The 15,233-nt window shown below is 45.6% G+C and overlaps 1 protein-coding gene across 1 annotated transcript in view; it reads right to left on the bottom strand.

Moving 5' to 3' along the window:
• Window positions 1–14,939, bottom strand: part of EXT2 (exostosin glycosyltransferase 2) — a 114,753-nt gene extending 99,814 nt beyond the window's left edge. The window contains exons 1-4 of the mRNA XM_032790412.2: window positions 14,730–14,939; window positions 10,414–10,979; window positions 10,145–10,234; window positions 987–1,103 (exon numbers count right to left, since the gene is read on the bottom strand). Of these exons, the coding sequence (XP_032646303.1) occupies window positions 987–1,103; window positions 10,145–10,234; window positions 10,414–10,949 (743 nt within the window). The 5' untranslated portion in view covers window positions 10,950–10,979; window positions 14,730–14,939. The remainder of the gene's footprint in view (window positions 1–986; window positions 1,104–10,144; window positions 10,235–10,413; window positions 10,980–14,729) is intronic.
• Between the last annotated feature and the right edge of the window lie 294 nt (window positions 14,940–15,233).

The following is a 15,233-nucleotide window of genomic DNA, read 5'->3' as shown; positions in this document are numbered from 1 at the left end:
TATATTTTTTGAATCCCAGCACAACTCCACTGGAAACATGCCTATTTGAAGATGACCACCACTGCAATCTCTTAAGCGGGGCCAACCATAAGCACTACGCTTCATTCCGTGTATCATCTACATAGGTCTCAGCCAGCTACCAGTTAGGGGACATGACTATATTCTAACAGCAATCTCCCCCACCATTCCCCAACACATAAGAACAGCCACACTGGTTCAGACCAAAGGTCCATCTAGCCCAGTATTCTGTTTTCCAACAGTGGCCAATGCCGGGTGCCCCAGAGGGAATGAACAGAACAGGTAATCATCAAGTGATCCATTTCCTGTTGCTCATTCCCAGCTTCTGGCAGACAGAGGTTAGGGACACTATCCCTGCCCATGCTGGCTAATAGCCATTGATAGAGTTATCATCCACGAATTTATCTTGTTATTTTTTTAACCCTGTTATAGTCTTGGCCTCCACAATATCCTCTGGCAAAGAGTTCCACAGGTTGACTGTGCGTTGTGTGAAAAAATACTTCCTTTTATTTTTTTAGATCTACTGCCTATTAATTTCATATGTTGACATTTGTGTTATCAGTAGTAAATAACACGTCCTTATTTACTTTCTCCACACCAGTCATGATTTTATAGACCTCTATCATATCCCCCTTTGCCGTCTGTTTTCCAAGATGAAAAGTGCCAGTCTTATTCATCTCTCATACGGAAGCCATTCCATACCCCTAATCATTTTTGTTGCCCTTTTCTGAACCTTTTCCAATTACAATATACCTTTTTTGAGATGGGGTGACCACACCTGCAGGCAGTATTCAAGATGTGGGCATACCATGGATTTATACACACAAACCTATAACACTTCTGTTATCACCATTTCTTACAAACCTGCCCAGCGTCGTAAGCAAGTCTGAAGTTATATCTAGATGCTAACACCACAGATTTAATAAGTCAGTGAATGCAACCAGTCCAATTCACCAGGATCAGCTTACCCTGGTCCCCTCTCTGGCAGCTCCATCTCTGCAGACAGAGGGCTATAAACAGGAATACTGACATCATAGCCTTGCCGGTAAGTCCACGTGGAGAAGCCTCCTCCAGCCAACAGGGCTCTGAAAGCGTAAGGAAATGAAAAGATTGTGAATGAAGCATGTAGGATATTACATTTAAATTCTGGGTCATGATACTTTGTCATCATTCCTAGCATATCAGTTGGCTTTTCTGCTTTGAGGTGTCAGAGTCTGTAGCACTTTTATCAGTGGCTTTCCCCTGAAGTTTTATCTTTATTTTAACTTACCCCAGCTGCAGTACAAAAGGGAACTGTGAATATTTATTTAACATGCAGTTATACTGGCTCAGAACTAAGATATCAAACTCCCCCAAAGGACCAGCCTGCTTTGGGTGCCTCAGAATAGCTTTGATAAGTCAAGCAGTGGAACTCTTTGAATCTTTACTGAGCCAGTGTCTCCACTGGTTTTTGGAGTATAGTGATGGTACCAGGTGTTGTATTTTGGATGAGATGGTCCTGATCACTTGTAGTCACTAATGATCTTGTCGTCACAGCTAAATTTCAGTTTGAGTAATTACATCTTAAATTCATTCTATAGGTCTAGCTCAACACCAAATTCTTCAGTTCCTGCCCTACTTTGTGTCTAACGTTGCTCTGAACTGTTAGAGGCAAGCTGCATTTCAGTTATAGGTGCAGTGATTTTGTATTTCTTAAAACACAAAGATTTTTCAGAATTCAAGGAACTATTATATTTCAGAATATACCAGATAAAACAGTCAGTTTACTTAGATTTTACATTAAGGAAAATTCTATAAATGGCAAACACACTGACAAAAGATAAACCATATGCTCTGAAATAAACCTCAGAGCAGATGAAGCTTGTAGTACTGTCTACTGAGAAACAGAAGAGTAATAAAAGATGGTTATCATAGAATAATGAAAATGTACGGCTGGACAGGACCTCAAGAGGTCATCCAGTCCAGGTCCCTGTGCCAAGAGAGGACCAAGTGTGCCTAAATCATTCCTAATAAGTGTCTGTAGAATCCTCATCACTGAAGATTTTTAAGAATAGGTTAGAAAACCTCCCTATATGTAGAGCCCTGCAAATCTGCAGATATCCACTTTATAGCCATGGATATCCACTGACCACATTTGCAGATGGACGCAGATCCAAATTTTATATCTAGAGCCCTGCAAATCAGCAGATATCTGCGGATCACATACGGATGCAAATTTTGTTCAGGGGAGTTGCATCTTACGAAGGGGTTAGGTTCTGAAGTCAGCGCGTAAGGTGAAAATCGTGTATAGTCAAATGCTCATTGAGTGGAATGGTAGGCGAAATCGCCTGCACTACAGGTACAGTATTTAAATTGTTATTTTTCTCGTTTGTTTTGCCAAGCTCGTATAATTAAAATTGCATAAGTTAAATGTACCTATGATGCGACTCCACTGTATCTGTGTAGGGCTCTGCCTATATGAAGATACAATGTATCCTCCCAATGGGAACGCCTTGACTGTCATGCAGATAGTCCATCTATAGCTTTTCCTGTGTAGGGCAACCTTCTGCCGGACAGAAAGGAAGAGCTCCAAGGACTGGAAAAGAACATGATGGAGAGAAAATAATGAATCTTTCATATTGCAAGCAGAAATTTGAACTCTAGTGTATTACACACTTGGTACTCCTCACTGTGCTTCTTTGAAACATGCTAGCAGAGAGAGACCACCTTTCAGTCCTCACTTCACCCTCAATGGCCAGGTGGCACAATGAATGCATTGCCCTAATTTAGGAAATCCCGGATTCAGCTTCTTTCACTCAGCCTTCCTGAACAGTTCATTACACCCAGTCATTCACTACAGAATGTTATACTTCAAATTGTCCTAGGGATACTGAGTCTGCTCAAATTACCATATAAAGTAATTTGCATTGTAGAAAAATATATTTTTCCAATGTCAGTTCCACCCATTTTCTGGCGAAAAGGAGCAGAACATGACATACCATTGTACTAGGCAGTACTGAAAGAATCCTGAGGAGCAGCATTCATTGTCTGTAATGATTAAGATGATTATGAATAGTAGCCATATTGCCAGAGTTCACTAGCTAAGCAGGGATATGTCTTGTCAGTACCTGAATGGGAAACATCCAGAAAATGCCAGGGTGTGACAGGAAGCAATACTGATGATTCATTAGGTGACTCTCTTGCTCGGAATTAGCACCGTACCAATTCCTTAGCATAATGTTTGAAGATGCTGTCTTTCACATTTGATGTAAAACTAAGCTTGCAGATTACTCTCAAAGACTCTAAATTATTTTTCATCAGAGTAAGGTGCCCTGGTCAGATTCCAATAAATAACTACTTTAATAACCTTGAAGTTTCTACAGGATGCTTCACTGCCTGTCCTAAACAGTTGCGTGGAGTTGTTCTGTGCTGTTAAAAAGCTACCACCCTTTACTCCAGATATGGCTGCACTGTACTGATGATGCAAGCAAAATATTTTTAGTTTGTGCTAAGGTGCTACAAAAACACAAGATATTTTGAATTTGCAGTTCTGTATAGGTGATCAAACCCAAACATATCAGCACTAGCTAATTACACGTTACAGAGAAAGAGGTTACTTGAGCATAGGATGAAAAGTTTAAAAGGTGCTGAGTGAGAATTCAGGTTCCAAAGCCAGAGTGATTATTTTGGATTGCAATGCCCTACCTTCAGTGACTGTGTGTCAAATGTTGCTGTGACTATTTCCCACCCTTCACATTTCATGTTCCTTGTCTCATTTGCATTAATTCAACTGCAAGGCAAGGAATGAACATTTGGATTTGGTTCATGTCTTGCTCCTCTCGTGCTTTCACATCCAGGTTATTTTTATCCCTTCGTGAGAAAACTGCAACCAGATTGTTTTAACTGGATCCGCCACATAACATGACAGCCTTGAGAAAGCAGGTGTGCATCACACAGATTTTTACCAAAATAAACGCACAGGAACCAATACCAGTTAAATAATTCCACTCAGATTTTCATCAGGGGTCGGCAACCTATGGCATGTGTGCCAAGGACGGCACGCGAGCCAATTTTCAATGGCACGCTGGAGCCTGCCGGGACTCCATCATGCCACTAAAAATCCTGCCCAGCCCGGCGTGTTCTCCTCTGCCCTCCACTTCCCCCACGGGGCAGGGAGCAGAAGCGTAGCCGTGTGCACGGGGAGGGCAAATGGCCCCACTCTCCCGGCACGGCAAGCCGCGGGGTCCGCGCTCCCAGGCCGGAACACAGGGCTGAGCACAGCAAGCTGCCAGCCCCTCCCCCACCTTCTCCCCTCCCCTGGAGTCCTCCCGCCGTGCAGCGCTCTGGGGGTCGGGGCTGCGCGCTCCCATGGGGCAGCGTTTGGCTCCACGGGGAGACAGACACGCTCCCCGCTCAACCAGAGGGGCGGGGCTATGTGCTCCCGCGGAGCAGCGTATCTAGTTCTGTGTGGAGCCTCATGGTAAGGGGCGGGGGCAGCTAGGGGACAGGGAGCAGGGTGGGATCCCAGGGGGTGGTTAGGGGCTGGGGGGTTGGATGGGGCAAGTTAGGGAGCGGGGGGGTGCATGGGGCATGGGAGTCCTGGGGGCTGCGCGCTCCCGAGGGCAGCATTTGGCTCCGCGGGGAGGCAGACACGCTCCCCGCTCAACCGGAGGGGCGGGGCTGTGTGCTCCCGCGGAGCAGCATATCTAGCTCTGTGTGGAGCCTCATGGTAAGGGGCGGGGGCAGTTAGGGGACAGGAAGCAGGGTGGGTTGGATTGGGGAGGGTAGATTTCTGCTCAGTTCTATAATCATAAAAAGTGAACTGAAAAATTGTTTTTCCTGCCAAGATCTGTGTTAAGAAATTTGTTTGTCACTTAAACCATCAATAGTGGTTTGGTTGCGACAAGTGGGCTGAGATAATATTTTTTATTGGACCACCTTCTGTTGGTGAGAGGACAAAGTTTTTATGAGGTTACACCAGAAGACCTGTGTGTAAGTTTGGAAGCTTGTCTCTCTCACAGGCAGAAGTTGGGTCAAGTAAAAAGATATTAACTCACCATCCGAAAGGCTTGTCCCCTCTAATACCCTGGGCCAACACAGCTACATTTATGCAACAACACTGCACACAATAATAGTGTTGCTAATGCCTGAAGCAAGAATGGGGAGCTGCAGCCCAACCCTGCCTCCCACTAAAAGTCAATCTACTGATGTCATCAGCCATTGCAAGGGAAAAACAGACAGAAGCAGGAATTCATGGGTCATTCCTCTTCTTCTTTCGCACCGTGACGAAAAAAAGAGAAGAGAAGTCCCTACACCATGGTGAGTAGAATGCAGGAGATAGAAAAGGGAACCGCCGCAACCCTGTGGGCACGCGAGCCAATTTTAAAAATGGCACGCTGGAGGCCTATCAGGACTCTGTAGCCACGCCATTAAAAATACTGTCCAGCCCTCGCCTGGTCCCTCATGCCTCCGATTCCTACTGCAGGGAGCAGAAGCATAGCATGTGCACAGGACGGGTAAATGCCCCCACTCTCCAGCACCGGAAAGCTGCAGGCGTCGTGTTTCCCGGTCCGGAGCGCGTGGCCCAGCGCAGCAAGCTGCCTGCCCTCCCCCACCTTCTCCCCTCCCCTGAGCCCTGCTGCCCATGTGCAGCGCTCTGGGGGTCGCAGCTGTGCGCTCCCAGCGGGCAGCGTTTCGGCTCGCCGCGGGGAGGCAGACTGCTCCCTGCTCAACGCAGAGGCCCGCCGCCTGGGCGCGCAGCTCTGGGGGGGCAGGCCTGGCTATGCCGCGGGGCAGCGTATCTGGCTCTGTGTGGAGCCTCATGGTAAGGGGCCCAGGCCGGGGGGTTTGGCGGTAAGGGGTGGGGACAAAGTCAGGGGACAGGGGAGCAGGGTGGGTTGGATGGGGGGGGGATCCCAGGGTGGGTGGTTAGGGCATGGGAGTCCCGGGGTTTGTGAGGGGCAGGGGGTGGAATAGGGGTCAGGGCAGTCAGGTGGACAAGGAGCAAGGAGGGTCCTGGGGGGGGGAAGTTAGGGTGGGGGGGGTCTCTGAGGGGTGGTCAGGGGACAAGGAGCTCGGGGTCAGAGTGGAGGTGGATGGCCATTGTGTTATAAACAATGCTAAGGGTTAATGTTTCTTTACTGTAACAGGTTAACAAAGGGACCAAACACTGGACCAGAGGACCAATCAGGAAACCGGATTTAAAAGCTCCAGGGAGGGAATTTTGGGGTGTGTGTCCTTTCGTTGTCTTTTGTCGTCTCTCGGCATGAAGGATCTATTCTATCTTCAACTGTCTAATCTTCAGACTTCAAGTTGTGAGTAAAAGGTAGAAAAACAATAGGCTTTTTATTGTTTTGTATTTACATGTGTGCTAGTGCTTGGACATGTATAAATGTACATCGTTTGAATAAGGCGTTTATCATATTTTTCTTTTAAAAGCAATTGAGCCCTCGTATATACATCTTTAATAACAGAGAGCATTTTTATGTCCTTTTCTTATCTTTCTTAGTATAAAGTTTTCTTTTAAAACACTTTGATTCTTATTCTAGAGTGAGGCTCTAGGGGAAGGAAATCCCTTGGCCAGGATTAGGCTCTTTAGCCCTGACTCTGGCACCCCCACCAATACCCAGCGCCCCCTCTGCCCTGACACCTACACCCCCTCCCATACCCAGCCCCCAGCCCTGACTCCAGCCCTCTGCCCCCAGCCCTCTGGGTCCTGGCTGCCAGCCCCGCACAGCCCACTGCTGGTCTGGGGTTCAGGCTGGCGGACCCTTGTCAGCCGGGGTCCCAGCCGCAGGCCCCGCTCAGCCCGCTGCCAGTCTAGGTGAACAGAACCCCAGACCAGCAGCAGGCTGAGCGGGCCGGCAGCGTAAGATCAACATTTTAATTTCATTTTAAATGAAGCTTCTTAAACATTTTGAAAACCCTGTTTATTTTACCATGCAACACTAGTTTAGTTATATAATATATAGACTTGTAGAGAGAGGCCTTCTAAAAAAATGTTAAAATGTATTACCGGCACGTGAAACCTTAAATTAGAGTGAATAAATGAAGACTCGGCACACCCCTTCTGAAAGGTTGCCGACCGCTGTTTTCATCATACAGTGCAGTAAGAGAATCAAGGTATTAGCCTTTAGTACGGAAGACAAGTAGTCTTTAAATTGCATTGAACTAAAGATGAGTGAACACGTTCTCAGTTCCTTTCTCCTCCCTTCCACCCCACCCTAATCTCTTCCCAGTCAGAAAGTACAAAAAAATTGTCTGCATTCCCCTTTGCTCTAAGTTTTCTTGTTCATGTCCAATATTTACTCTGGAGCATCACTAGTTCTCTCCCCCGTCTTCTAAACCCACCCTCCTAAACCTCAGTGCTGGGATGTAAATAGTGGTTAAAAAAAGGAACTATGTAACCAATTAAAAATTTATCAGTTAAACGTTTAACCAGGGAACTAGGAGTGAGGGGGTGCTGTAGCACCCCCATGTTTTATGCAGCCCCCCATCCCTCCCGACTGCCAGGCCCCAGGGCAGCAGTGGAGTCCTGGGCTCTGGCCAGCAGTGGAGTTTAATTGTTAAGCAAAACTGGTAAAATTGATGCTTATCAGTTAATCAGTTAAGCTTTTATATCCCTAATCAGTGCTCAACTCAACAGTTAATCCAAGAATCAACAGCAAGGAGGCAGGCTGCCTGGTGACTTGTTAGGTAGGGTTTCCTTCTATAGGCTAGGTTTAGGTTTACCCCAAGAAAAAGTTCTGAATTGCCTTGTCTACCAGCTAATGGAAATCTTTCTTCATCTTTGATAGCTATATTACCTGATAGAAAATTCTTAGAAAGTCTGTTTTCCAAGCATTAAGGCTAGGCAGCTACATATTCTACAACACTGTCAGCAAAGCAGTTTCTGCACCAATTAAACATACTACTTAGTACTGACAATCCATGCTTCCATCTTCAAGGTCATGAAACCAAAAGCTTTCAAGCTGCCTTCTGGAAATCCTGAGATTGGTTTTAAAGCTCTAACAAAAAACAAACTAGTGAGGTAACCTAGCTAAAAGTTTTCCAGCTAGAGGAATACCATAAAAGACATCACTACTCTCCTCTGCACATAAGGTCTTATTTTACGCAGATTAATGTTCAGCACTGAATCAACACAACATACTGGTCATATTTCATGAACCTTACAATGTGCTGGTTTTGGGTCACATATCAGATTTGGTACATGCTAAAGAAATAAAGTAGACTCTTTATGCAAGCTTCCCAGACAGCACCAATGTATACTTTAAATGTTGACCTGTTGCACTCCTAGGAAGTCTAGTGCTAGAGCCTTACAGAGACTCTAATGCACTTCATTCCTGACCTTCAGTTCTGTAAAGCTAGTCTTGGTAGATTTGAACTGAGGCCTTCAAAAGTGAAAGCTTCATGTAATAACCCCTACCACTCAGGCTCTCTGAAGATATTCGGACCACAAACAAATGTGTCACTGATGGCAAGTTTTACCAAAATGGAGTCATGATTTGTTACATAGGACTTCATGACTTTCTGTTGCAACAAAGCAGTTTCTTTCACTCGTCTGACCCTGTTCCCCCTGTAACTAATAGACCTCAGAGGATTCAGAACTACCTGACTTCTCCTGGTAGCATCCCATATGCTTAAAACAAACAACTACTGAAATAATATATTTGCTGTGTATGAAGTCCAAGACACACAAGGCCAATTTTAAATGGATACCTGATACAAAAGAGGTTAATAAAACAAAGTTGTGAAGCACATAGTAAATCTATTGCATTAATTCAACAGATCTATTCCTTTCATAGGCCCAGTTACTATTATATATTATGTACCAAAACAGAGCAATTCTATTAAACAGAATGCAAATGAAATGAAAACCTCTCAAAATGACAGAACTTAAGAGAACACAAATGTGAGAGAAGTTACATGTTTAACAAGTTTTAATGGTAAAAGAATTGCTTGACTGCCCTCTTCAGGCCAAATTTGTGTAAAAAGCACCTAATGTGTTTTGTTTTTAACCTTTACTGACATTAAACTGTAGTTACAGACAGAAAAGTAACTCCAAAAAGTATAATGAACACAGCTGAGAAAATCTACTCTGTTTTGCCTATGTTGCAAACAAACCAAGATCTAAAAATCCAGCCATATTCTCCCTCATATGCTATCATTGGTAGTAAAGATCCCGCAATCATATTTTGCTGATCATGTGGCAGAAGAGGTCCATCTTGCTCTCTAATAGCTATATTGGTTTTGTAAGGCCTACTGCATGTGGGTCAGTGAAGTAAAATTATTTACTTTTTTATGCTTAATATAGTTGGAAATTTCTTCCCTTTCCCATCTTTCCACCCAAAATGTCTGTTCTTTATTATAGCTATATTCTTCATACCCTTATTCCCTCTTTTCCCCTTCCCAGAATGCCTGTGGAGAAACCTACCTTACAAATAACAATTAAGATAAGGGTTCAAAACTAGTAATTTCCTGGCAGGAATTTTCAAAATGCACAAGCCAGAGAAGGATAGCGAAAACCAACAGCGTTATAGTCAGCGTTAAATTACTGGATCAGTGCAAATTCCTGAAATCACACACACAACAAATCAAGCTCTGGTGTCAAAATCATCACATTCCATGTTGAGTCAGCTAGAATAGCAATATTGTTTCTTTTGAATACAAAGCAGGAGCAGCTAAACTTTGCCCAGCAGAGGCAGCTAGAGAGGGAAGACCAAGAATGGCTCCTAATTTGATTTAAATGGAACACAGTCTGTCAGTCTTCATCTTCACTAAAATGCACCCTGTGGAGGCTACAGGTCTGATCAAGGTGAAGCATTTGATGCTTAGAGGTACCTAGCAGCTAGGATCAAGATGGAGCATTGATAGCTGCAATATTACCATGGGCCACACTCCCTGTGAATTTAAGGATGGGCTACATTGTAGAATGCCATGAGCAAACAGTTGTCCTCTCAACTTAAAAGAAGCTAGACAGTCCATCTCCTATCAAAACAGGGTAAGACACTCCACCTATGTAAGAGTCAGGAACTGTTTTGTATTTGTATTGGGACTGCCAAGAGTCCTGAGCCCCACTTCCTCTTTAAAGACATTTTATCCTACGCACCGCTCTCCAATGCACTCAAAGAAGCTGCATAATGCCTACCTATCTCTGGGAACATCCAGTGCTGTGTTGTAGTCAGGTGGCCCCCCAGGCAGCATGTTGAACAGCAGGTGGTTTGTGCCTCGATCCCACCTAAAGAGAAGAAATAATTAAAGCCAGTTTGAGAGCTGTTCCCTGAGACATAGATGCCAGACTCTCCCAAATTCTGATTTCTGCAGTGAGTCCTGGTCAGAGCTGAGCTTTTCCCATCACTAACCTTATCCTTTCCAGCTCTAACTTCATGATTTACAAAGGAAGGTTTCTGTAGGTACCTGGATAATTGTGCCAAGGCTTGAGCAGTTTCCTTGATGCGGAGCGTGTTCTGGTTCAGCACATCTATGGACGGCACAAAGAGGCAGGCCCGGTTGACATCATCTGTGTAGAAGTCACTGTCAGAGATAGCAGTCAGCAGCTCATTGTACTCCCGAGAGATAGTGTTGCTAACCAGCATCTCATACTCATCCTCATATTTCTTCAGTGAATATATATAGACCTTGATCTTGTTTTTGGGGTTGAAGCCACAGCGATAGACATCAAAGCAGGTGTGCATCCTACAGCTGAGGTCTCCTCGTTCTGGGATGGGGCTGTCAGCAGGAAGCTTGACTACAGGCACATCATGGACACTGCGCTTTTCCACTGTCCAATCACTGGATGACTCAATGGAGTGTGGCCAGAACTGGAACATACCCGTGGCAATAAGGCCAAGCAGGACAATGGAAAAGAGTGTGATGTAGTAGATGCGGTGCTTGGTCTTCATTCTTGGGATGAGGGCTGGACCCCGGGTGTTATATTTGGCTGACGCACACATAATGGAACTAGCCACTTCCTCCTCGTGTGTCTAGAGGATGGGGAGACAAATGCACAAGGTAAGAATAGGAACAATTTTAAGTGTGATAGAAGAGACACAGGGTATCACAAAGAACAGGAATGGCAGAACAGAAATATATTCAACTCTCTTTTGGGAAGGCTCCTTTGCCTCAGAGGACTGCACTGACATTCTTCAGATATTCAGGTCTTCCACTGGAATGTTAGGTGCTGGCTGCCCTCTGTATCAGGAATGACACTTGGAAGCACCAACACAAAAACAGTTACTTGCTGGGACCAACATCCTCATAAAATATTTCAGCCAAACTGTTAACAGTCACAATGTCAGAATAACAAATGGGCCAGAGATTTAAAAAAAAAAAAAAAAAAAAAGACATATAGGAAAAGTCATTATATAGGTCCCACCCAGTCCGTCTCCCAGAGTGTTCCCAATGTACATTTCCTAGTATTGTGTGCTCAAGGACTGGGAAAAAGCAGTTAAATGTACATTAAGCATATAAACTGAGGCAGCAGGAGAATCTCCAATGCCAACCTCAACCTCATTCAACTCAGATTAATGAGTGGCACTGATACTCTTATTTGCCCAAAGCTGGGTATAATACAAGACCCGCAGTCAAGATACAGTCACTAATCTAGGGTGGGTTGTAAAAAAAGTATACAGTAACCCTGTATAAACACCACCTGTCCATCCTGTGTGGACTAGAAAGATACTAATGTACTTTTTGTAAGAGCAGATGATTGCCCTGGTGTCCTTGGCAAATGTGCTCTTTCACCCAAGTGCAGCATCAGCTGGTTTTCTCTCACCACTGAAGAAGCACTTCAGTAGCGCCATGTGTATATCCTTGTGAAATACTCTGGGATGAAAAGCATAATACAAAAAATTAACTACAGCTGGGGACTGATAACATTTTCCAGGACTGATCAGGTACGTTAATTTTTGTGCTTTCAAAATTGTGGTTACTAAACAAAGCCAACTTGTAAACTTCAGGGTGAAGGAACAGCAACTCAAGAGAGAGGTATAATAACCAAACTGTTTGTTACATATATAGAGAGTTTTGGTTTTTGAGATCCAACATAGTTAGAACTCAAAACTTCTCACATTAAGGAAACTGATCATGGCTCCAACTTGTAAACTGTTCAGCAGCAAATTTTTGCAACATGTTATCCGTGCTTTGCTCCTCTAGAACAGTGGTTCTCAAACTAGGGCCGATGCTTGTTCAGGGAAAGCCTTTGGTGGGCCGGGCTGGCTTGTTTACCTGCCCCATCCACAGGTTCGGCCAATTGTGGCTCCCACTGGCCGCAGTTCACCACTCCAGGCCAATGGGGGCTGCAGGAAGGGCGGCCAGCATGTCTCTCGGCCTGCGCCACTTCCTGCAGCCCCCATTGGCCTGAAGCGGCGAAACGCAGCCAGTGGGAGCCACAATCGGCTGAACCTGCGGACGCAGCAGGTAAACAAACCGGCCCAGCCCACCAGGGGCTTTCCCTGAACAAGCACCCTAGTTTGAGAATCACTGCTCCAGAGCATGGCTGATATAATCATATATTCTTCTTTTTGTGGGAAAGTGTAGAGGGCAGTTTTGAGAACTAAGAGAGAAATTTAATGGGAAAATGTTAGCCAGACAGAAATTATACAAACAAGAAACCAACACCACCAAACATGAAGAAATTGAAGAGTATTTAAAAAACAATAGTTTTTACCAGAGAATGTTGGGACAGAGGTTGTTTGCAACTTGAAGTGACAGCACTTATGCGGCACAGCAAGATGTTTTAGACACCACTTAAGAAGCTCTCAACTTTTAATGCTTCAAGTCAAACTAAGTTCACATTCTGATTTCAGTTAAATAGTTTTGCCAGTCTACTACTGAACATTCAGCAGATAAAAGACTGAAGTCATAGTGTAGCCAGGAACAGAACAGGAAATTCACAGTATTACTGTCAGTATTATCGCCCAAGATCTTCTATGCTACTTCTACCTTTTAGTCAAATTATTCCCTCACTCCCCCCAGACATCGCTGGAATCATCTGATTTATCACAGAAATCATACATTTGTGACAGGCTCTTGAGTCACTGAGAAAGGCTTTTTTTATCCCCTCAGTGTCAGTTTCAGACAAGGAACTATTTAATCATTTTTACACACTGCATAATTAGTCTCTAGAACACACAGCCACCAGATAAAGGCAAAGTCCTTGAGAGACTTCAAAAAGGAATTAGACATGTATAAGATAATAAGAATTAACACAGTTACATTAGAAACCATTGAAAAAACGAAGAGGAAATATTAGCCTCTCTGCTTCAGGGCATCAAGGATAAAATATCAATGATTAGGAAGAAGCTTCCCTGATCAACAGGCTATCACATAACCATCCATGAACAGACCCTTTAATTGAGGCCACGTCTAGACTACGCGCCGTATCGGCGCGTTAAAATCGATTGCTCGGGGATCGATATATCGCGTCTGATCTAGACAGGATATATCGATCCCTGAGCACGCTTATATCGATTCCGGAACTCCACCAAAACCAACGGAGTTCTGGAATCGACATGGCGAGCCGCGGACATCGATTCTGCACGGTGAAGACAGGTGAGTAAATCGATTTTAGATATTCAATTTCAGCTACGCTATTCTCTTAGCTGAAATTGCGTATCTAAAATCGATTTTCGCGCGTAGTGTAGACCTGGCCTGAATTTCACTCACTCTAGACTTCCTAGAGATTACAGGGTTGCTTCCATCTTTCTCTGAAGCAAGTGGTACTTGTCACTACTAGATGGATACTAGTTTAGACAGACTTCTGGTCTGAATCAGCATCGTATCTCCCTCCCATGTTCCTAAAAACTATGAACCCTGAGCTGAGTGTGGGAACGAATGTGTGGAGAATTCTCAGATTACAATTTTATAAAATTACATTAGAACCCTTATCACTCAGGTTGTCAAAGAACAGGCCTAGCACTAACCTGGTTAGCCCAGAAAGCCTTTGTTAAAACAAACCTTCTCCACAAAAGCACTTTGTACCTCAAGACCCCACACAGAAATGCATCCATATAAGAAAATTTGAGGGTGTGGAATGAAACTTCAGTAGTACTAAGAGACACTAACAAGAGAACTGAAAGTAAGTGGGTGATAGGTTCTGCCCCTCTGTGATTTCACCTGTATCTCACAACACAAGATTTAAAATCAGTTTCAACCAACAGTATTAACAAAGGGTAATATAAATGTGGTTTATAGCCCACCCACATGTAATAAGAAAAAAAATCTTTAAAATAGTAGGAAATATGTAGGGGGTTGGACTAGATGGTCTCTTCCAACCCTAATATTCTATGGCTAGACAACTGCCCTACTTCGGTGCAAGTTTTCGGAGGAACACAGCACCTGAACAGTGAATCCTCCCCTCATGTGATTCCCAGTCGGTTTCTCCCGTATTCTGTCAGTCGCAGTCCGACACTCCCAGACACAGAAATGCTGTGAGGGAGCAAGGGGCTGAACGCCTCGTGCTGGCGACGTGCTCCCCGAGCGTGTCCCCCCACCTATCTGCAAGGCCGCTGGACACATCCGTCACCCCCCCGCCCCCCCCGTGACATGGCCTCCCCCAGCCCGGCTGGAGCTGGCTGCCTCCCTGAGCAGCTCTCTGCCCCCCCCTTCATACTCCTCGCCCGTAACCCCTTGTCCCTAACGGCGGCACCGGCACAGCCCCCCCTGTGGCTGCCAGGCCGCAAGTCTCAGCGCTCTCCGCAGCCCCACCCGCCCCCAGCGCACCCCGGCCTCACCTCAGCCGGCAGCGGTGCAGGCTCACGGCCTCATGTCAGACCAAGCGGCCCCGTCCAGCAGCCGGGGGGGTGGGAGGGGCGCTGAGCCGGCGTCCGGGGCAGCCGCCGGCGCAGAGCCACCCACCCCACTGCCGGGCCAGGGCTCAGCGCGCATGCGCGGGAGGGAAGGTTCGACGCGCATGGCCGCCACTAGCACAGCGACCAGCATCTGCGAGCTGCGGCGGGTCGGCGCGCATGCGCGGTAAAAATAGCTCGCTGGCCCATGGAGGAGAAGCAGGTGGCTGTGCGACTGCCTGCGGCTACTCCGGGAGCGGGAGGCGGCCCCGATATACCGCAAACCGGCTGCGCTTGGGTTGGACATCGCGGGGTGACGCTGTCTGGCAGCAATTCTGTATGGAGTAAGAGCTGGGGGACACGGATGGCGCCGGCAGAGATGGGGGGCTGGGGGTTGCCAACTCTCCAGGTTTGGCCTGGAGTCTGCAGGAATTAAAGATTAATCTTTAA

This window comes from Chelonoidis abingdonii, chromosome 4 (genome assembly GCF_003597395.2).
Source record: "Chelonoidis abingdonii isolate Lonesome George chromosome 4, CheloAbing_2.0, whole genome shotgun sequence".
In the NCBI taxonomy this organism is placed as follows: domain Eukaryota; kingdom Metazoa; phylum Chordata; order Testudines; family Testudinidae; genus Chelonoidis; species Chelonoidis abingdonii.
The sequence above is the reverse complement of the archived record's forward strand: the minus strand, read 5'-3'. Positions and strand labels throughout refer to the sequence as shown.